At 44.2% G+C, this 21,201-nt stretch overlaps 1 protein-coding gene and 3 non-coding genes across 4 annotated transcripts; 3 read left to right on the plus strand and 1 right to left on the minus strand.

Moving 5' to 3' along the window:
- The first annotated feature begins 1,885 nt into the window (after positions 1-1,885).
- TRNAG-UCC lies at positions 1,886-1,957 on the plus strand. The gene has a single exon. It is a non-coding gene; the product is annotated as a tRNA-Gly (tRNA).
- Positions 1,958-3,276: 1,319 nt separating this feature from the next.
- On the minus strand, positions 3,277-3,348 carry TRNAA-UGC. The gene has a single exon. It is a non-coding gene; the product is annotated as a tRNA-Ala (tRNA).
- A 1,702-nt stretch (positions 3,349-5,050) lies between these two features.
- TRNAI-AAU lies at positions 5,051-5,124 on the plus strand. Its single transcript has one exon. It is a non-coding gene; the product is annotated as a tRNA-Ile (tRNA).
- Positions 5,125-5,904: 780 nt separating this feature from the next.
- LOC115457737 lies at positions 5,905-16,764 on the plus strand. Its single transcript, XM_030187303.1, has 4 exons — positions 5,905-6,000; positions 8,148-8,567; positions 12,403-12,501; positions 15,792-16,764. The coding sequence occupies exons 1-4, from the start codon at positions 5,931-5,933 to the stop codon at positions 15,824-15,826; spliced, it is 624 nt and encodes a 207-aa protein (XP_030043163.1). The 5' UTR covers positions 5,905-5,930; the 3' UTR covers positions 15,827-16,764.
- The last annotated feature ends 4,437 nt before the right edge of the window (positions 16,765-21,201 follow it).

Below are 21,201 nucleotides of genomic sequence, written 5' to 3' on the forward strand. Positions count from 1 at the left end.
GTGTATTTTATTTTTCCTTTTCTTACCTGTAAGTAATAGAAAATAGATTTTTCTCAGTTTTATATTTTGTTCCATTTATTATTAACTTGAAACAATGATTTTTGTCATGCAATATTAAATTCTTTATATATTTTATTAATAAAGCGTATGGGTCTGTATGCATGGGTGTGTATATACCTGTGCATGATTCTTGTCAATCAAAAATTAAAATTTTGTTAACAAAAAGTGTGCGTGTGTATGTATATATGTATGTATGTATACCCACACATGTGACAGAGAGATAGAAAAATATAATCATCCTAGGCAATTTTCCTTTCCTACCATATTTTGCATTTTTATTCATTCCAAAATAACAGAAGTTGCACCAAAATATAAAAATCAAATAAAATTTATTGCAAACCTAAACAATAGAAGTTGGAAAGAATTATACAAAAGGGTCTATAATGTCTGTATGTCTGGGGTAAAATAAGTTTCCAAAAATCTCCCTTCCTCTCTCTTCCCTACTCAATCTCTGCACAATAATAACTGTATCTAATATCTTGTAATGACATTGTTAACAACATTATGTAAGCCACTTTGAGCCTGCAAGTAGGTGGGGAAAATGTGGACACAAATGCAATAAATAAATAAATAAAAGGGAACAGCAGACCTTGATTTTGTCAAGGAATTTTACCTCCCTAGCATGCCCTGATGTTACATTTACCCAGTCAATATCTGGGGAATTGAAATCACCCTTTATTATCGTGTTGCCCAGTTTGTTAGCCTCCCTGATTTCTGATAACATTTCTACATCTTTCTGTTCATCCTAGCCAGGCGGACAGTAGTACACTCCTATCACTATCCTTTTTCCTTTTACACATGGAATTTCAATCCATAGGGATTCCAAGATATGATCTGTATCCTGCAGACCTTTCAATCTATTTGATTCAAGGCCCTCCTTGGGCTACCAGGGGAGTGGCTGCTCCCCCAAATGGAATTCTGAGTGCACCAGGGCCTATTTTTTGATGTGATCTTATTTAAATAAAGCACCAGCGCTGTCAGCAGTCCACTCTCGCTCCCCTGTGCCCTCCTGGCTACACTTCTGTGCTACCCCTCCACCAATTTGATCCACCCTATCACTACGATATAATTTGTACCCCGGTATGACAGTGTCCCACTGGTTATCCACCTTCCACCAGGTCTCAGAGATGCCTATTATATCTAATTTTTCATTTAGTGCAATATATTCTAACTCTCCCATCTTATTTCTTAGGCTTCTGGCATTTGCAAATAGACATTTCAAACTATGTTTGTTGTTCCTATTTACATGTTGCTCAGCAGTTGACAGTGATAATTTGCAATCTTTTGTCTGCTTTTTTATTTAAAGACACTTCTACTATGGTCTCTACTTGCCCAGTTCCCAAAACTGTCCCCTACCCCACTACTTAATTTGATCAGGCCTCCAAAGAAGAAAACTAAGAACAAGACATAAAGACAAAGCATGGTGAGGGTTGGGAAATTGGTATTTGAAGTTTAAGTAGGTGAATGTACTAGGCAGGTATACAAAAGTGGTAGAGAGCAGAGATGAAACTAGTTAATTGGCCTGGGTGACAATGTTAACAAAACTATGTAAGCCACATTGAGCCTGCAAATAGGTGGGAAAATGTGGGATACAAATGCAATAAATAAACGAGTCTTTCTTCCCATATATCCAGCTATTTTATAGTATATCTAAACCTTCCCTCCACATGGTCTCTTTAAAGTCATATTGGCATAGAGACGGCATGTCAAGACCCAAGTTCCAGGTACAGACAGTGGAAGAGATTCACCGCTTTCTCTGCAATTTTTAGCAGAGAAATTTTTAAAAATCATGTGTATTGCCACTAGAAAGTTGAACGTTCAGCAGGCGTTGGTGGTATAGTGGTGAGCATAGCTGCCTTCCAAGCAGTTGACCCGGGTTCGATTCCCGGCCAACGCAGAATACCTTTTGTTTATGCCTTTTCTTACCTGTAAGTAATAGGAAATTGATTTTTCTCATTTTTATATTTTATTCCATTCAATATTTACTTGAAACAATGGTTCTTGTCTTGCAATATTAAAATCTTTATTCATAAAGCATATGGGTCTGTATGTATATGTGTGCGCATATCTGTGCATGATTCTTGTCAATCAAAAAAATTAAAATTTTAGTTAACAAAAAGTGTGTGTGTGTGTGTGTGTGTGTGTGTGTGACAGATACAAAAATATAATGATCCTAGGAAATGTTTCTTTCCTACCATATTTTGCCTTTTTATTAATTTCAAAATAATACAACTTGCACCATAATATTAAAATTCAATAAAATGTATTGCAAACAATAGAAGATAGAAAGAATGTCTGTTTGTCTGGGGTAAAATAAGTCTCCAAAAATTTAACGGAACAGGAATAAAACTTGTTATGATGGTAAAAGTCATACAAAAAAGTGTGTTATGTTTGAAAATTGACCAAATCAGACCAGGGTTCCAGAGAAATAACCCCCCACCCCACCAAAAAAAAAATGATGAATGTATTTCGAGGGGAGAAAGAGTTCCAGCATAGGTAGCATAGAAACAAGGGATTCGAACCATTGTACTGTCTCAATCTGACTACTATAATATTGTTTACTTAGGCATAGCCTCAAAGTAGCCGGCTAGATTGCAAATTCTGCAGATTATAATGGTTAGATTGGTTTTAGGGGGATCAAAAGGTGGGAAACCGTGTCCCCATTTTTGGCTCGTTTGCACCAGCTGTCAATTCAAGCAGGAGCAGTTTTTAAGTTATTGTTTTAAAATGGATTAGTCCCATTGTATTTGGCAGGATGTTAAAATCTCTGCCCTCAGTACAGTCTTTTATTCTTGGACAACAGACTGAGTTTCTGCTTGCTAAATGTTTGGATTCCTAAGGGGATAATTATATTGAGTTGAGAAGACATGGTCGTTTCAGAAATACTTGAGAAGAGTGGATGGGTAGGTTCTGTCTGTGTTTAACATTTTAGTTAGTAAGTTCACCTTTTTTGTAATGTATTTTAAAAGGGCATTGAACTAGAATAGTGGGCAAGAAATAATGCAATGAAGTAATCATTGTTGTCACCCTTCTGTTCTGCTATATCTTTTCTGAGAAAGTACTGCACAGTGGTTGCACCATTCGGTAAACTGAGGCATAATGATATCCTCAGGCTTGATCTGCATTCCTTTTCGGAATTTATTAGCTGCTGTGATGAAAATTTCGACCATTTGTACCTAGATATTTGTTTATGGCTCATTCAACAAAATTAAGCCCTGGAGATGCCGGGGATCGAACCCGGGGCCTCATACATGCAAAGCATGCGCTCTACCACTGAGCTACATCCCCACCTGAAAAATCTCCTGTACCCTAAGTATGTTTTTCATCTTATTCTAATGGACAGGATTTTTTTCTGTCCTAATTCTGGTCTCTAATTATTATGTTTCACTGTGCTGCAGAAACTGGAACTTCCATACAACACATGAGACATTTTTTTTAAGGGGGGGGGGGGCTTATTTCTCTGAAACCCCGGTCCCATTTGGCCAATTTTTGGCCCAATTAGCTTAGCAGAGCAGGTTTGGTCCACTTCTTAAAAGGAAAATCCATAAACCATTATTAAAATGAATTTGGAATATCCACTGCTTATTCCTGGAATAAGTGGCTTAAAACCTGTTTTACTCTTTAGGAATCTTGCCAGGTACTTTAACTTGGATTGGCCACTGTTGGAAGCAGGATACTGGGCTTGATGGAGCTTTGGTCTGTCCCAGTATTTATGTTCCTATGAGCTAGATATGTCTTTTTATCAGTTACCCCACATGCCAAGTATTGTCCAATTGTTAGTTTGCCCCCAGACGGACAATCTCATCACAACTCCTTTTGTATAATGCTTTCCATCGGGTTGGAAAGAATAAAAAGGGTGCGGAGAACAAGTTTCTGGAGGAAAAGTCCATAAATCATTATTAGCCACTTAGACTAAGAAAAGCCACTGCTTATCCCTGGGGATGTTAAAGAAGGGCTGGATCTTTTCAGGGATCCTGCTAGGTATTTGTGACCTGGACTGACCACTGTTGGAATCACCCCTCTAAGCCTTTGTTCATCCTGTTTAATTGTATATTAAAACATAAGCACAGTTTTTTCATCTGTCTTTTTTTTTGTCTTGAGGAAGAGTTAAGAAATTTAACTGTTCAGACACATTATTTTTCCAAAAGTTCTCTTTCATGGGGTATAGATGGCGAAGGTTCTTTTTATTAATAAATTAATAGTTTATTATTTATATCCTGCTCTAAAAACCGTTTTCCTGGAATCCAGGTAAATGGACAAAAGCTGTACAAGCCTTTTAAAAATGTTTGTCTTGAGGAAAGTAGAATTAGAGGATGTTCCCTTGAAGCAGTAAGATTTGAACCCATATAATCTCAAACCAGTGCCTTCAGCAGCATTTTGCTATCAAAAGCCAAGGTTTCCCTTGTAAAAGCGTTAGAAATAGCAGAAGCTAATGTATGTTACAATCCAATTTATTCTCAGAAACTTTCATGCAATATCATAATTTATTTTTCTTTACCATGTATGTATGCACATGGTATATACATATACCATGATCTGTTCCATATATGCCATGTTCCATGTATGTATGCACCTTAATGCAATACCATTTGTAAATTCTGTTACCCGGTAATGGCAACCGCCATTACGGCAAATGTAAGCCACACTGAGCCTGCAAATTGGTGGGGAAATGTGGGATGCAAATGCTACAAATAAATTACATCAATTTTGTGCTTCCCAGTACTATAGCAGATTGCCAGACTCTTGGATGCAGTCTCCAGGGCAGCAGCTGCCCTGTTCTGCTCCTGACTAACTGTACGGCAGGGGGTGAGGGGGGAATTGTCGTTGATGTTGTCAATTGCAGTTCCAGAGTAAAAGTAGGGGGGTAGTGGCCTCTTTCGGGTATGAGAAATACGTATTTCGGTTCCCACTAAAGACTAATTAAAAGGCTCACAGGAATCTCATCTATATCGTGTTATAACCAGCCTAGATGCAGCGAAAAAGCCACAAGGGCCGGTTAGCTCAGTTGGTTAGAGCGTGGTGCTAATAACGCCAAGGTCGCGGGTTCGATCCCCGTACGGGCCAAATCATTTTAGTTTTGGATGATGAAACTTAAGTACTACTTTTTATTGTTTTATTTTAAAAATGTTTTTTTTGTGTGTAAAAACCGTGGAAGGGGGAGGGGAGGAGTTGAAAGGTTTAATTGTTCAGTTACATTTTTTTTTCTCTCCAAGCTGCATTTCCTAGTTGCACCTCCTGGGTTTTCATTTTTTGCTTAAGGAATAGTTTAGCAGTTTTCACTAAGGGGATCTAAAAGGGGAAAGGGAGAAGGAAATTTGAGAACGAGACAGAGGGAAGGGACCAGAGGGTGACCAGGAAGGAAGAAGAGAGACTGAGGTAAAGAGAAGGAAGGGGAATTAGAGTTTCTTGACCAGAAAAGTGAAATATGCCACTCTCCATAGCGTCTCCCTTGCTTTTACTGTATTAGCTTTTGAATAGTTTAAGCATAATTGATTGTATGTTATGGATGGTTTTACTTTCCTTTATTTACTATGGAGTGCCTTTTCCTGTTGAAGCTATTTGTATTTGTCAGCCCACTGTGATTTGCATTGCAACTCTGGCAGGATAACAAAAGTTAATAAACATAAACGATAAACAGTACAACTACACCAATGTGCTTAAACACAAACGATAAACAGTACAGCTACACCAATGTGTAGGGTGCCAGGGATACAATCAGGGGAGCAGCAATTATTTGCTCAGTAGGTGGCGCTCCTGCTTACCTTTAAGGATTAGGCTCCCCTGCGCGCTGGGGGAGAGGATTTTCACTCCCTGCCTTGGAAAACCCCTTTTATCCTATCAGTCTGTTTTTCCTACTTTGGAGATTAGTCATGGCTCCCTCTGCTTTGCTGCTCCTGCCATTTTTTGCAATGATCGTCTTCCTTTCTGCCCCTGCCCAAGGTAAGTAAAGTGGTCGTACTCGCGTTACAAACAGTTCAGCTAACTTTCTGAGTCGGGAAGAGAAGCTGGGAAAAAATGTCTGCCCACACACTCTTCGGAGAGGGTGTTTTCTGGGATGCTGAGTCACTAAAAGCCCATATTTGTAACTTCAGGAAACCGGTACAGCAGACAGGACAATCACAAGACAGTGCCCAGGGCCAGGCTTTCGCTCAGGGTCGGTCTTAGCAATTGTTGGGCCCTTTGCAGACCAGTTCAGTCCCCCCCCCGCTACCATAAGTAATAATTTATCAGAGTAAAAGGAGGTTTACAGCTCTCAGAACCCCACCTCACTGGCTGAGGGGAGATATGATAGAGGTCTATAAAATAACGAGTAGAGTTGAACGGGTGTGAAGTGTCTGTTCATGCTTTCCAAAAATACTAGGACTAGGGGGCATGTGATGAAGCTACAATGTAGTAAATTTAAAACGAATCGGAGAAAATCTTTCTTCACTCAAGGTGTAATTAAACTCTGGAATTCGTTGCCAGAGAATGTGGTAAAGGCGGTTAGCTTAGCGGAGTTTGGACGGCAATACTTATGTACCCCCATACCTTGATGTGCATCCACCGTGTTTTAGTAGAAAGCGGCACGGCAGCTGATGGGATATGAAAATCGCTGCCACTGCCTGATGCTCTCTACTGAAATGTGGATGCACATTAAGGTATGGAGTAAGAGGATGTTCCGAGTAAGGAGGACAAACGTGCCAGAAATGTGGGGTCCCTAGGAGCACAGGGCCCTGTGTGACCACCCCTGTTACCCCTGTCTAAGACTGGCCCTGCTTGCGCTTATTGCTTCCTTTATGTCTGAGATCTGCAACGTTCTGAAGCCGAGAAAGTGAAGCCTTGAAGCATTCGTGCGCTCTGTAAGGTTCCATCTCCTGAACTGACGACATGTAGTTCTGGGTATGTCACCTGCAGCACTGACCAACCGCACAACAGCAGGTCAAGGCCCCGCCCCTTCCACCCTTGCCGCAACGGCACGCCCCCCCCCCCCAGGTTGGCGCGCACAAATACTTCAAGGCTTCACTTTCTCGTCTTGCCACCCTCGCCGCAACGCCATGCCCCCCCAGGTCAGAGCACACGAATGATTCAAGGCTTCACTTTCTCGGCTTCAGAATGTTGGAGGTGCGTTTTATAGAAAGTGGAGAAGTGGCTGGAGGGGGAGCAGGGGAGACAGGAGATTCGCTGGGTGGCTGGAGGGGGGCAGGGGAGACAGGAGATTCGCTGGGTGGCTGGAGGGGGGCAAGGGAAAAAGGAGAATCGCTGGGTGGCTGGAGGGGGCGCAAGGGAAAAAGGAGAATTGCTGGGTGGCTAGAGGGGGGCAGGGGACACAGGAGAATCGCTGGGTGGCTGGAGGGGGAGCAGGGGACAGAGGAGACTCGTTGGGTGGCTGGAGGGGGGGCAGGGGAGATAGGACAATCGCTGGGTGGCTGGAGGCGGGGGCAGGGGACAGAGGAGACTCGCTGGGTGGCTGGAGGGGGAGCAGGGGACAGAGGAGACTCGCTGAGTGGCTGGAGGTGGGCAGGGAAGAGAAGAACATCGGTGGGTGGCTGGAGGGGGGAGCAGGGGAGAGAGGAGAATCGCTGGGTGGCTAGAGGGGGGACAGAGGAGACACACTCACACCCACCACTCTCACTCTCTGTCACACACTCACACATTCACTCTCTCTCTCTCACACACAGTCTCACACATACTCTCTCAAACATACACACTCCGAGGAAAACCTTGCTAGCGCCCGTTTCATTTGTGTCAGAAACGGGCCTGTTTTACTAGTTTCAAATAAATTAAATGCTAAAATAGCTTGTTGTTAAAACAATTGCTTTAATATTTTTGAAATTGCAGGATTCTACTTGCTAATGAACATGGGAACTTCTTTTTGTTTTAATAAAAAATAGTACAAAATAAAACTTTTGCACGCCCAGCCCATTGAAAATTAGAGAGAATGTTGGCTCCTGGCTGTGTCCTTCTTCCCTCCTCTTGAGACAGTCATTGGCAGAGCCCTCAAGACTGGAAAAGGAGGAATAGTTGGACTGAGGTGTGGGGTTTTTTTTTTTTTTTGAGGGGAAGTGTAGGAGGAGAACGCTCTCAATGTTCTTGCTTTCTTTTCTAAGGTCACGTGCGTTGTCATCTTGCTACTTTTGATGTTTGGGTTCAGCAGGGAGATACTGCTCTGTTCCCTTGCTTCTTCTCGCAGAGTTCCGTGACCCCCCGCGACAAGAAGGTGATTTGGCAGAGGGTGCGGCAAGGTGCGGAGGATGAGGTGGTGTTCTTCAAGAACGGCGAGGACAGAGCGGACCGGCAGAATGAGGCGTTTGTGACGAGAGCTTCCGTGGGGGATAGGTGGTATGAGGAAAAGAATGCCAGCCTCACCCTGCGGCACATCCTTCCGAAAGATGCGGGGCTCTACCGATGCCTGCTGTTGACCTTTCCTCTGGGGCCTCGCTCCCCCCATCACTGCGCTGTGGTCCGGCTGGATGTGGACACCCAGCAAATAAAGACTGTCAAAGACCCAAGTGAACACATGCCTACAGGTTAGACAAACACACCTGAAAGACCGCAGACAAATATATATACACAATGAGTTTTCTTTTACTGCTCAAAGCCGTAATGAAAACAGCCCTTCATTTGGGTGAAATAGCATTTTGCTGACCGAAATCGAGGCTATTGCCAAACCTGTATGCTAGGTTTTGGGAAAATACACACATTTTACCTTTGGAAGGAAGAGATGGTGCTAGGGGTGTAGCAGGAGTGGAAACTATGCATATATGTTTTTCTCACCAAAAAAAAGGATGCTATTCGTAAGGAATTGGCAAGTCAAATGCAAAGCACTGATAAGGAAGGTAAAGAGAGACTTTGAAAAGAAGATTGCATTGGAGGCATAAGAACATAGAAAAACCTTTTAGGTATATTAGAAGCAAGAAACCAGTAAAATAATTTTTTTTTTTGTTTGTTACTACTACTACTACTATTTAGCATTTCTATAGCGCTACAAGGCGTACGCAGCGCTGCACAAACATAGAAGAAAGACAGTCCCTGCTCAAAGAGCTTACAATCTAATAGACAAAAAATAAAGTAATCAAATCAATTAATGTGTACAGGAAGGAGGAGAGGAGGGTAGGTGGAGACGAGTGGTTACGAGTCAAAAGCAATGTTAAACAGGTGGGCTTTCAGTCTAGATTTAAAGGTGGCCAAGGATGGGGAAAGACGTAGGGGCTCAGGAAGTTTATTCCAGGCGTAGGGTGCAGCGAGACAGAAGGCGGGAAGTCTGGAGTTGGCAGTAGTGGAGAAGGGAACAGATAAGAAGGATTTATCCATGGAGCAGAGTGCACGGGAAGGGGTGTAGGGAAGGACGAGTGTGGAGAGATACTGGGGAGCAGCAGAGTGAGTACATTTATAGGTTAGTAGAAGAAGTTTGAACAGGATGCGAAAACGGATAGGGAGCCAGTGAAGGGTCTTGAGGAGAGGGGTAGTATGAGTAAAGCGACACTGGCGGAAGACGAGATGGGCAGCAGAGTTTTGAACCTACTGGAGAGGGGAGAGGTGACTAAGTGGGAGGCCAGCAAGAAGCAGATTGCAGTAGTCTAAACAAGAAGTGACAAGGGTGTGGGAAAGAAACGACAGGTCTTGGCAATCTGCTGGATATGAGCAGAGAAGGAGAGAGAGACCCTGTTAAGAGAGCTGTGCAGCTAGAAAAAAAAGGGGACAGTAGTTATAGAAGGCTCAAGACCGTTTCTATAAAGTTGAGCCTATTAAGAGGGTTTCTGTCTCAGGAGCGGATGCTCAGAACTCCTGCGCTAAAGCCAACAGCGCAGAATCTATACCGCTGGAACAGCACACAAAACTAGATCACTAATGCTCAAAGGAAATGTATCCAAATTATATGCATGCAGCAAAAGCAAAGGGGGGGGGGGTACATTTGTACCCTGCGCTTTCCCACTCATGGCAGGCTCAATGCAGCTTACATGGGGCAATGGAGGGTTAAGTGACTTGCCCAGAGTCACAAGGAGCTGCCTGTGCCTGAAGTGGGAATTGAACTAAGTTCCCCAGGACCAAAGTCCACCACCCTAACCACTAGGCCACTCCTCCACTGTTGCTACTATTTGAGATTCTACATGGAATGTTGCTATTCCACTAGAAGTCGGCCCTTGCAGATCACCAATGTGGCCGCGCAGGCTTCTGCTTCTGTGAGTCTGACGTCCTGCAGGACGTCAGACTCACAGAAACAGAAGCCTGTGCAGCCTTCTACATGGAATGTTGCTAGTGGAATAGCAACATTCCATGTAGAATCTCCAATAGTAGCAACATTCCATGTAGAATGTCCAATAGTATCTATTTTATTTTTGTTACATTTGTACCCTGCGCTTTCCCACTCATGGCAGGCTCAATGCGGCTTACATGGGGCAATGGAGGGTTAAGTGACTTGCCCAGAGTCACAAGGAGCTGCCTGTGCCTGAAGTGGGAATGGAACTCAGTTCCTCAGTTCCCCAGGACCAAAGTCCACCACCCTAACCACTAGCGGTCGTTGGACTGCTAGAGAAGGGCGACGAAAATGATAAAAGGGGATGGGACGACTTCCCTATGAGGAAAGGCTAAAGTGGCTAGGGCTCTTCAGCTTGGAGAAAAGGCGGCTGAGGGAAGATATGATAGAGGTCTATAAAATAATTGGTGGAGTTGAACGGGTAGATGTGAAGCGTCTGTTCACACTTTCCAAAAATGCTAGGACTAGGGGGCATGCGATGAAGCTACAATGTAGTAAATTTAAAACGAATCGGAGAAAATTTTTCTTCACTCAACATATAATTAAACTCTGGTTGCTGGAGAATGTGGTAAAGCGGTTAGCTTAGCGGAGTTTATAAAAGGTTTGGACGGCTTCCTAAAGGAAAAGTCCATAGACCGTTATTAAATGGACTGGGGGAAAATCCACTATTTCTGGGATAAGCAGTATAAAATGTTTTGTACATTTTCGGGATCTTGCCGGGTATTTGTGACCTGGATTGGCCACTGTTGGAAACAGGATGCTGGGCTCGATGGACCTTTGGTCTTTCCCAGTATGGCAATACTTATGTACTTATGTAGATGACTGAGGGTTAAAAGGGGCACTCGGGGAAGACAAGGCCATAGTTGAGAGATTAAATGAATTGTTTGCTTCACTGAGGAAGATGTGGGAGAGATACCGATGCCGGAAATGGTATTCAATGCTGATGAGTCAGAGAAACTGAATCAAATCTCTGTAAATCTGGAAGATGTAATGGGGCAATTTGACAAATTGAAGAGTAGCAAATTGCCGGGACCGGATGGTATACATCCCAGAGTATTGATAGAATTGAAAAATGAACTTGCAGAGCTATTGTTAGTAATATGTAATTTATCTTTAAAATCATCCATGGTACCCGATGATTGGAGGGGTGCCAATGTAACACCAATTTTTTAAAAAGGGTTCCAAATGTGATCTGGGAAATTATAGACTGGTGAGCTTGCCATTGGTGCCAGGCAAAATGGTAGAGACTATTCTAAAGAACAAAGTTACAGAGTATATACATAAGCATGGATTAAGGGGATGGGGTTTGATATAGCATTTTTCTGTGGTTGCAATGAAAGCAGTTTACATACATTATACAGGCACTTATTTTCTTCCTGGGGCAATAGAGGGTTGAGTGGTTTGCTCAGGGTCACAAGGAGGTGCAGTGGGAAATTAATCACACTATTAAAGATCTTTAAACCATGATTAAAAATTTTAATCGAAAAGCAGGCTCTGATTGGCTCAGGCAGAGGTGAGGCTGCCTTGTTGTTGCTCACTCCCAGCAGTAAAAGGAATGGGTCATCCCTTTGGGATTTGCTAGATGTTTCCAAGCAGTGGCGTAGCTATGGGGGGGCCATGGGGGTCTGGGGTCCCCAGCCCCCACCAGTTAAAGCATTTGCCCCTTGCTGGTCTCACATTGCCTGGCACCCTGTCCTGTTTTCAGTCAGTTAATGAAACTGAGCATGCACAGCGACTGAAAACAGAACAGTTCGCCAGGCAATGTGAGACCACAGCGGGACAAACGCTTTAGCTGGCGGCGGTAGGAGAGTGGTGGCGGCCATGGGGGTGGGGGGTAGGGAGCCGGGCCAAAATGTGCCCCCCCACCTTGGGATCTGGCCCCCCCTCCCTTTTGAGGTCTGGCTACGCCCCTGTTTCCAAGAGACCTGCAGTGGCCCCTGTTGATGGGATGCTGGGCTCAGTAACATAGTAGATGACGGCAGAAAAAGACCTGCACGGTCCATCCAGTCTGCCCAACAAGATAACTCATATTTGCTATCAGTGGACCATTATCTTATCCTGACCTATGTTCATTCTTTCTCTAACCTTTTCCTCCCTCTTCTTTTTAGGTTCTGTCATTTGGGGAATGCTCCTCGCATCTGTGATTTTCTTAATTGTCTGGGGCTTCTTGTTGCTGATAACCTACTTGATCATTGTGCATCCTAAAGGTATGTGACCAAATCACAAACAATTTAATTATTTAGATTTTGCTCACACCTTTTTCAGTAGCAGCTCAAGTACCTGAGTTACATTCAGGTACTCTGGATATTTCTCTGTCCCAGGAGGGCTCACAATCTAAGTTTGTACCTGAGGCAATGGAGGGTTAAGTGACTCGCCCAAGATCACAAGGAGCAGCAGCGGGATTTGAACCGGCCACCTCTGGATTGCAAGACCGGTGCTCTAACCACTAGGCCACTCCTCCACTAGCAACATTCCGTGTAGAATCACCAATAATAGCAACATTCCATGTTCCACTGCACTAACCACTAGGCTACTCCTCCATTAGCAACGTTCCATGTAGAAGCCTGCCCTTGCAGATCAGCAATGCGGCCGCGCAGGCTTCTGCTTCTGTGAGTCTGACGTCCTGCACGTACGTGCAGGACGTCAGACTCACAGAAACAGAAGCCTGCGCGGCCGCACTGTTGATCTGCAAGGGCAGGCTTCTGTTTCTCTGTCCCAGGAGGGCTCACAATGTAAGTTTGTACCTGAGGCAACTGAGGGTTAAGTGACTTGCCCAAGATCACAAGGAGCAGCAGTGGGATTTGAACTGACCAGTGCTCTAACCACTAGGCCACTCCTCCACTCCAGAATCTTGCTATTCTTTGGGGTTCTACATGGAATGTCGCTACTCTTTGATATTCTGCATGGAATCTTGTCACTCTTTAAGATTCCAGAATCTTATTTATTTAGATTTTGCTCACACCTTTTTCAGTAGTAGCTCAAGGTGAGTTACATTCAGGTACTCTGGATATTTCTCTGTCCCAGGAGGGCTGACAATCTAAGTTTGTACCTGAGGCAATGGAGGGTTAAGTGACTTGCCCAAGATCACAAGGAGCAGCAGTGGGATTTTGAACCGGCCACCTCTGGATTGCAAGACTGGTGCTCTAAATACTGGGCCACTCCTCCACAATGATATCGCATACACAAGAAAAAGGCCTGGCTAACTACAGTGTGGTCTCAGATCTTCGCAGTAGCAGAGGCTTTGTCCGGTTGCCAAACAGCATTAGAGTTGCAGAGGGAAATGGATCTGGTTACCTTCAGGGAAAAACTGAAAACCTTGAGCCCAGTATTCAGTGGGTCTTAATTAATGCTGCTGAAAATCCGGTCAGTGCTGGGGTAGAGGAGTCCAGGCAGAGCCAGGGATTACCCAGTGGTTAACGGCACTGTTCAGTCCGCTAACCAGGTAGCTTGCAAAAGGTCTGTCTTGACTTTATCCAGGTAGTTACCCACAGACTGGTGTGAATATCGTTGTTACCCAGTCGCTGCATTTTAGGGAAGGGGATCGGACTTTCTGTGATTACAATCAAAGCGGTTTACATAGTCTATCCAGGTACTTAATTGTACCTGGGGCAATGGAGGGTTAAGTGATTTGTCCAGAGTCACAAGGAGCTGCAGTAGTATTCAAACCAGTGACGATCCCAGGTTGGCTGCCACCCGGGGTGGATTGCCGATGCGCACCCCCCCACACCCCCCCCCACACCCCCCGGGTGCATTTTTGGCATGCAGGGAGCAGCCGTGCGGCTCTCGGCTCCGCTGGCTCCCTGCGCCCCGGAACAGGAAGTAACCTGTTCCGGGGCAGAAGGAGCAGGGAACCAGCAGAGCCGACAGGCGCGCGACTGCTCACTGCACCCCCCCCCCCCCCCCAGCGGTGTGCACCAGGGGCGGACCGCCCCCACCGCCCCTCCCTTGGTATGCCGCTGATTCAAACCCAATTTCACAGGTTTTCAGGCTACTGCATTAACCACTAGGCTATTCCAGACATTCTGGTATTGAATATCTGGGTATGAAAAGCCTGTAGTGGCCAGAGTCCTTGACCCACTTGCAGCTTTTATTATGTTCCTTGGGGTTGAGCTATAATGTAATTATAGAAGCCTGGGGTGTGTTGAGGTGCTGAGTATGTTTTTAGCATTTTTAATGCACGTTTATGTATTTTTACTGGGTATGTTCTTTATAATTCTTTTATGATCCTATATAATAAAACGCACCTCCAACATTCTGAAGCTGACTGCATCCATCTCCTGAATTGACATCACGTACTTCCGGGTTCGTCACAAGCAGAAGTGACCAACCACACGAGGTTTCTCGGCTTCAGAATGTTGGAGGTGCATTCTATTAAATAGGATTTGTCAGATCCTAGAGCACAGTAATGCTCAGACACCAGAGAGAGAGAGGGGGGGGGGGGGGCTGGCACCAGAGAGAGGGAATGAGAGGGGGCCTGACACCAGAGAGAGGGAGGGAGGGGGGGCCTGACACCAGAGAGGGGGGGGAGGTATGTCTGTCACACACACAATCTCTCTCACACACACTCTCTCTCTCTCACAGTCAGTGTCTTTCTCTCTCTCACTCTCACACACTCTATGTCTCACACTGTATCACATTCACTCTCTATGTGTCACACAGTCACTCACACACTCTATGTCTCACACTGTATCGCATTCACTCTCTATGTGTCACACAGTCACTCACACACTCTCTTGGTCTCATACACTCAGTCTCACAGAGAGTCTGTGTCTCACACACACACTCTCTCTCTCGCACACACTGTATCTGTGTGAAACACACTCTCTCTCTCTCTCTCTCTCTCTCACACTCACACTGTGTCTCACATACGCACTTGCACACACTCTCATTCTCACACACACACTCTCTCACAGACACACTCGCACCCAGACTCTCTCTCACACACTCACTCACTCGCACATTCACTCTGTCTCTCACACACAGTCAGTCTCACATACACTCTCTCAAACATACACACTCCGAGGAAAACCTTGCTAGTGCCCGTTTCATTTGTGTCAGAAACGGGCCTTTTTTACTAGTCAATGATAAATATAGAACTGTTGATTTAAGCAGAAAGTAAGATTAATTCTGCCTTCCAGTTATTGAAGTCTTTTTCCTTCGTCTGATTTTTATCATTTGCGAATGCATGAGAATCGCTATGTTTTCTAGTTAAACCTTTTTTTTTTTTTTTTTTTGCGATATTCTTTATAATTCACCGAGAAGTGCTGCGATAAATGAGAAATAAATATTTTAATAATTTATTAGCAAGATATCTCTCGGTCTAAGAGCGCTGCCTCAGAAGTTTCTCTCATCCAGCTCCTTACAGAGGTAACGCTCTTACACCATAAGAGGTATTAATTGACTGCATGCAATGATTAAGGCTGGGAATGAACTTTTCCAGGGGAGGTTATTTTTTCACCCTGATCCATTCTTTATTTTATTTTTTTTTTCTCAACAGCTCTGCAGAAATCTTCCCCTGATATTTTCAGATAATCTACCGAACTGAACAGTTGCTATACAGCTCTGCCTGAGGGTGTTGCTTCAGTTACTTGTTAAAGGTTTAACTATGTTAATTGTGCGAATGCCAAGTGGGTAATGCATGTGTCCTCTGAGGAAGGCTGTGGTGCGGTGTGGATGGCACCTGCCCAACACCCTCTGTGGTGAATCCTTCAGATGCGCCATTGCAAGAGAACGCAGTCCCTGCCTTGATTACTCTGTGGCCAGGGCTCTGGCTTCAGTTCTTTCCGAGGACTGGTTCCTGGTGCGCTGATGCTGCTGTTGTGGGTTCTTAAGGGGGGGGGGGGGGAAGCCTTAAATGTCTTATACTGAGGTTTTACCACTAAGGAGAATGGAGTGGTGCTTGGATGCTTTGGGGGACAGTGAAGTCTCCTTGTGTCATTAATTAACCGGGACTTCAACCGGTTGAGAAAAAAAACAATGCTTTTATTTTTAAAAACAAAAAAAGTTTTATCATGCAGGAAACAAAGAAAAGCTTATGCTTTGCACGACTGTAACATTTCCACCTCTATGAAGACACTGGAGTTGGAGTTATACTGACTGACAGCTTCTTGAGTTGCTCTTCTGCTTTAAAGCTTCCTGGCTGTGGTCCAGATCTCTCCATGTGACCCCCACAGCCACTCGGGGTTCAGGCTGTCCACAGAGATCATGCTCCAGACATGTTTACCTTCCACTAGTGATTCTCAATCCAGTTCTTGGGATACGCCCAGCCAGTCGGGTTTTCAAGGTCTGCAGATTCATCCTTGGAAAACCTGACTAGCAGGGTGTGTGGTTTGAGGCAAATAGAAGGGTGTGTATAGGTCAGTGCTGGGGTTAGAGACCCAGATTGCCCTGAAGTGAATAGGGGTTGGTTGGCAGCTCACGGACTCTGCACGATGATGTGACAGCCCTGTTCTGACTGCTCTGGGCCAGAGGCTACTGTCGTCGTTTCTCGCAGGAAGAAACTGACCTCTGGCTTGTCTCTGTATGTCTTGTTTAGACTGTAAGCTCTTCAGAGCAGGGACTCTTATATGTAACAGGCAGAGCTGACCAATCCCGAGGACCACTGGTGTCTCTTCCCTTTTTAAGGAGCAAATGAATGACTCAGCACAGATGGAAGTGTATTTTACTCTGTGGATGCAGGTGGATCATTTTTTTTTTTAATTTATTTATTTATAATTTCAGTATAATACAAGATAAATTCTTGCTAAAGAAAAACAGAACATATAATTTCAAAAAATATACAATATCATCTCCTTTAAAATAAAAGAGAAAAGAAAAAATCAATACTCTTTCTTAGACCACCAATCTAGAGGTTATGGGGGCGTTAGGAATAATCTGGTGGATTTGACGAGGAGTGCTAGTGGCGAATCTGTCCATTGTCGTCTGGGTAAGGGCAGTTTTAGGGTTAATCGTCGGTAAACCCTTAAGTACCCCCTTCCTCTTGGTGTGAGGCATGTTTAAAGCTTAAAAGAGAATACTTCTCAGTAGGAAAAATCTTATCCACCAGGGAAGATCTCAGCGACGTGGCAGAGCGTCCATCTAGTAATCCGCCATCTTGACACGCCCCCCCAGGTGGATCATTTCAGTGATTTTTTAAACAGTTTCTACTATAGCAAACCTTATTAAAAATAAATTTAAAAAAAGGCAGCTAAACTTTGTGTACATGGAAAAGGTGTGTGTGTGTGGCAAAAATGTACAAGCAGGGGGTTGCTTGGACAGACCTACAGTCTAGAACACTTTGACCTTGGTGGGAACAGGTCCCTGTGGACACCTACTCCACCTTCTCAGACACTGTGATGTACATCAGCATCTTAGACCTATCTGGTCTCCTGCTCAGCGGGAACACACGCAGTATGTTTGGTCCCAGATCCATCAGTTAGTAATAATTTATAGTACAGCTCTGTCCAAAGTGAGTCACGTTGTCCCTGTCACCCAGGAAGCTTCAGTAGACAGAGGTTACATAAGTGTTGCCATACTGGGACAGACCGAAGGTCCATCAAGCCCAGCGTCCTGTTTCCAACAGTGGCCAAACCAGGTCACAAGTCCCCGGCAAGATCCCAAAACAACAATACATTGTTTATGCTGCTTTCTCCTAGAAATAAGCAGTATAGATTTTCACCAAGTCTGTTTTAATAATGGCTTATGGACTTTTCCTTTTAGGAAGCCGGCCAAACCCTTTTTTTTTTTAAACCCCGCTAAGCTACCTGCTTTTACCACATTCTCTGGCAACGAATTCTGGAGTTTAATTACACGTTGAGTGAAGAAACATTTTCTCCAATTCGTTTTAAATTTACTACTTTGTAGCTTCATTGCATGCCCCCTAGGTTAACGAGTTTTATGAGCATAAGCTGAAGTTAAACATTACAAGGGTCTGATACCTGTAAATGGCAGGTTTCCTGGCTGTGTATATTGAACTGACTGGCTGTCCCTAAAGGTTATTCATCAAAGCAGGGATTGGTTATGGGTGGGGAGGTTAGGAGCTAAACTGTATTTTATTACTGTGTCGTTTTTATATATTTTCTTTTATTAGAACGTTTATAGCAAAACATTACGTACAGTTTTATCTTGGGCGTAACATCCTTTATGACCTACACCTTTTGCATTTAACTCGGCCTTTCTCAGCAGTTCAAGGTGAGTCACATTAAGTTAGAATGGATATATTCCCTGTCCTGAGAGGGTTTACAATCTGTTTGTACTTGAAGCATTGCTTGTCTGAGGAAGAGAATGTTTTATAGAAACAATTTAACGAAGGAAGGAGCTCAGACTGTGCAGGACTGGCCTGGTAGAGGATAACAAGGCTGTCGCAGGGGCATTGTTATTCATTGGTGAAGTAACACAGCTTGGTATTCCTCTGCTAGATCCATTCTGCAGTATCCTGACACTGGCAAGAAGCTGCATGGGCACCATAGTTCAGTTCTGCCTTGGCCACAGAATGACCCAGGCTTTCCAGCCCTCAGGAAGGGTAACTTGAAACAATTACTGCTTACAGCCTGAAATGAGGCCAGGCACCTATCACGTGTGTGCGTGACCGAGGAACCCAAAAGCCATGGGCCAGGATGTGAAAGCCACCTACACATTGCAACCCCACTGTCGTTACCTTCTGCTGAGAACAGAAAAAGTGGTGTTCAGCCTTTTCCATAGTGTGTGTGTTTGAGGGGGGGGGGGGGGGTTGGGCAGGCAAAGGTCATCGTTTCCTGACACACTGTGCCAGAGGTTCAAGGAATGCAGCCTGCCATCTTCTCAAATGACAAAGTATCCTGTTTTCCAAACAGTGGCCAAGCCAGGTCACAAGTACCCGGCAGAAACCCAAATCGTGGCAACATTCCATGTAGAAACCCCAAAGAATAACAAGATTCTGGAATCCTAAAGTTATCAATAGAAATCAAACAAAATAAAACATGGAAAAGAAAATAAGATGATACCTTTTTTATTGGACATAACTTAATACATTTCTTGATTAGCTTTCAAAGGTTGCCCTTCTTCGTCAGATCGGAAATAAGCAAATGTGCTAGCTGACAGTGTATATAAGTGAAAACATTCAAGCATTACTATGACAGTCTGACAGGGTGGGAGGATGGGGGTGGGTCGGAGGTATCCTAAAGAATGACAAGATTCCATGCAGAATCTCAGAGTAGCAACATTCCATGTAGAACCCCAAAGAACCAAGATTCTGGAATCCTAAAGAGTGACAACATTCCATACTACAAATCCCAGGGCAAGCAGTTGCTTCCCATGTCTGTCTCAATAGCAGACTATGGACTTTTCCTCCAGGAATTTGTCCAACCCTTTTTTTTTTTTAAACCCAGATACGCTAACCGCTGTCACCACATCCTCCGGCAAAGAGTTGCAGAGCTTAACTATTCGTTGAGTGAAAAATGTCCGTCTGTATCATCTGCAAATTTGATCACCTCACTCGTCGTCCCGATTTCCAAAGCATTTCTGGTACAGGCAGCTATATTTTGGCTGGCTCTGTACACCAGGAAATTCAGTGGCCAAGCCTGGCCATGGCCCTGGCATTGAATTCCCAGGTATAATGTCAGCAGAAAGTGTCAGTTGACAAGGCTCAAAAAGTATGTTTAGCATTCTCTAACCAAATAACAACACATCTACAGGGAAACAGCAGCAAGAAAGGATGGCCCAGTCAAAGAATATTTGTTTAATCTAGATTCATTTACAATTTCTGGTATTCAATTATAAATCTTATCAAACAGATGAAGGAAAAGCACCTTGAATATCCTTAGTCACAGGGGAAAGTATTAGATCCTCTGATTATGAGAAAAGTTTAATCTTCAGCGAGTGACGCACGCTGCCCATCTCGCTTAAACATCAAAACGGGTGAGAAGAGGGATCCCCGAGGCACTCCCTGTACCATATGCCAGTTCACTGAAACATCTTTTTGCCAACTCACTTGAAACGTGATTGGTAGACATACCCTACCAATCCAACATCAATGCCTGATCTCTGCAACACAACAAAACTAAAGTACGTAATGGACACGGTGCATTTGTTCTAGCAAAAAAGGTGCCGGTACTCAAATGCCAGGCTACCCTTCAGGGGTAGGGAAATCACTGAGGGACCCACCCCACAATAGCCAGGCCCCCACAGAATCTATGACAAGGCAGAATTGGTGTGTAGAGCCTGAGCTCTTTCATTAAAACGTGGTTACCATGGGTTGATTTTAGCAGACAAAGGAAAAGGTGCCGATACTTAGTACCCCCTCAAAAAAAGCCCTGAATGGACATGACACAAATCTTCCATTGTAGGATTCCCTAATGTGGCTGTGCCACATGAACTTTATCTTACCACAATATCACTTTATATTTGTTTACACCGGAGTCTGCAAACGCCTCTCCGGTATAATGTAAGCCACATTGAGCCTACAAATAGGTGGGAAAATGTGGGATACAAATGTAACAAATGTATTTTTCAAGAACACTGTAAGCCCCCCTTTTACTAAGGCACGCTCATGTTTTTGGCGTGCGCTGAGATTGAGCGCACGCTAAACGTTAGAGATGCCAGTGCATTCCTACGGGTGTCTTTAACATTTAGCGTATGCCCGATTTTAGCGCACACCAAAAATGTGAGCGCGTCATAGTAAAAGGCTCCCTAAACCAGCTCATGCCCTCATTAGTATTAGATTTAAATGAAGCGGGCAGATGTCTACGAAGTTATGGGCCAACTCCTGAATTGACAGGGCAGAAACTAGGTGCTAAGCCTCACACACGTTAATACATCGGCCTCTGAGAAAGAACGAGGGGGTGGAGCGGAAAAATTCTTGCTTGCACGGAATGGTTTTAGTTTGAGGTTTTTGCTCTCATAGCAAACAGGTCAACAGTGTCCTTATGCTTCACCCCATCTGCTGCCCTCCT

The sequence above is a fragment of the Microcaecilia unicolor genome, chromosome 14 (genome assembly GCF_901765095.1).
Source record: "Microcaecilia unicolor chromosome 14, aMicUni1.1, whole genome shotgun sequence".
In the NCBI taxonomy this organism is placed as follows: domain Eukaryota; kingdom Metazoa; phylum Chordata; class Amphibia; order Gymnophiona; family Siphonopidae; genus Microcaecilia; species Microcaecilia unicolor.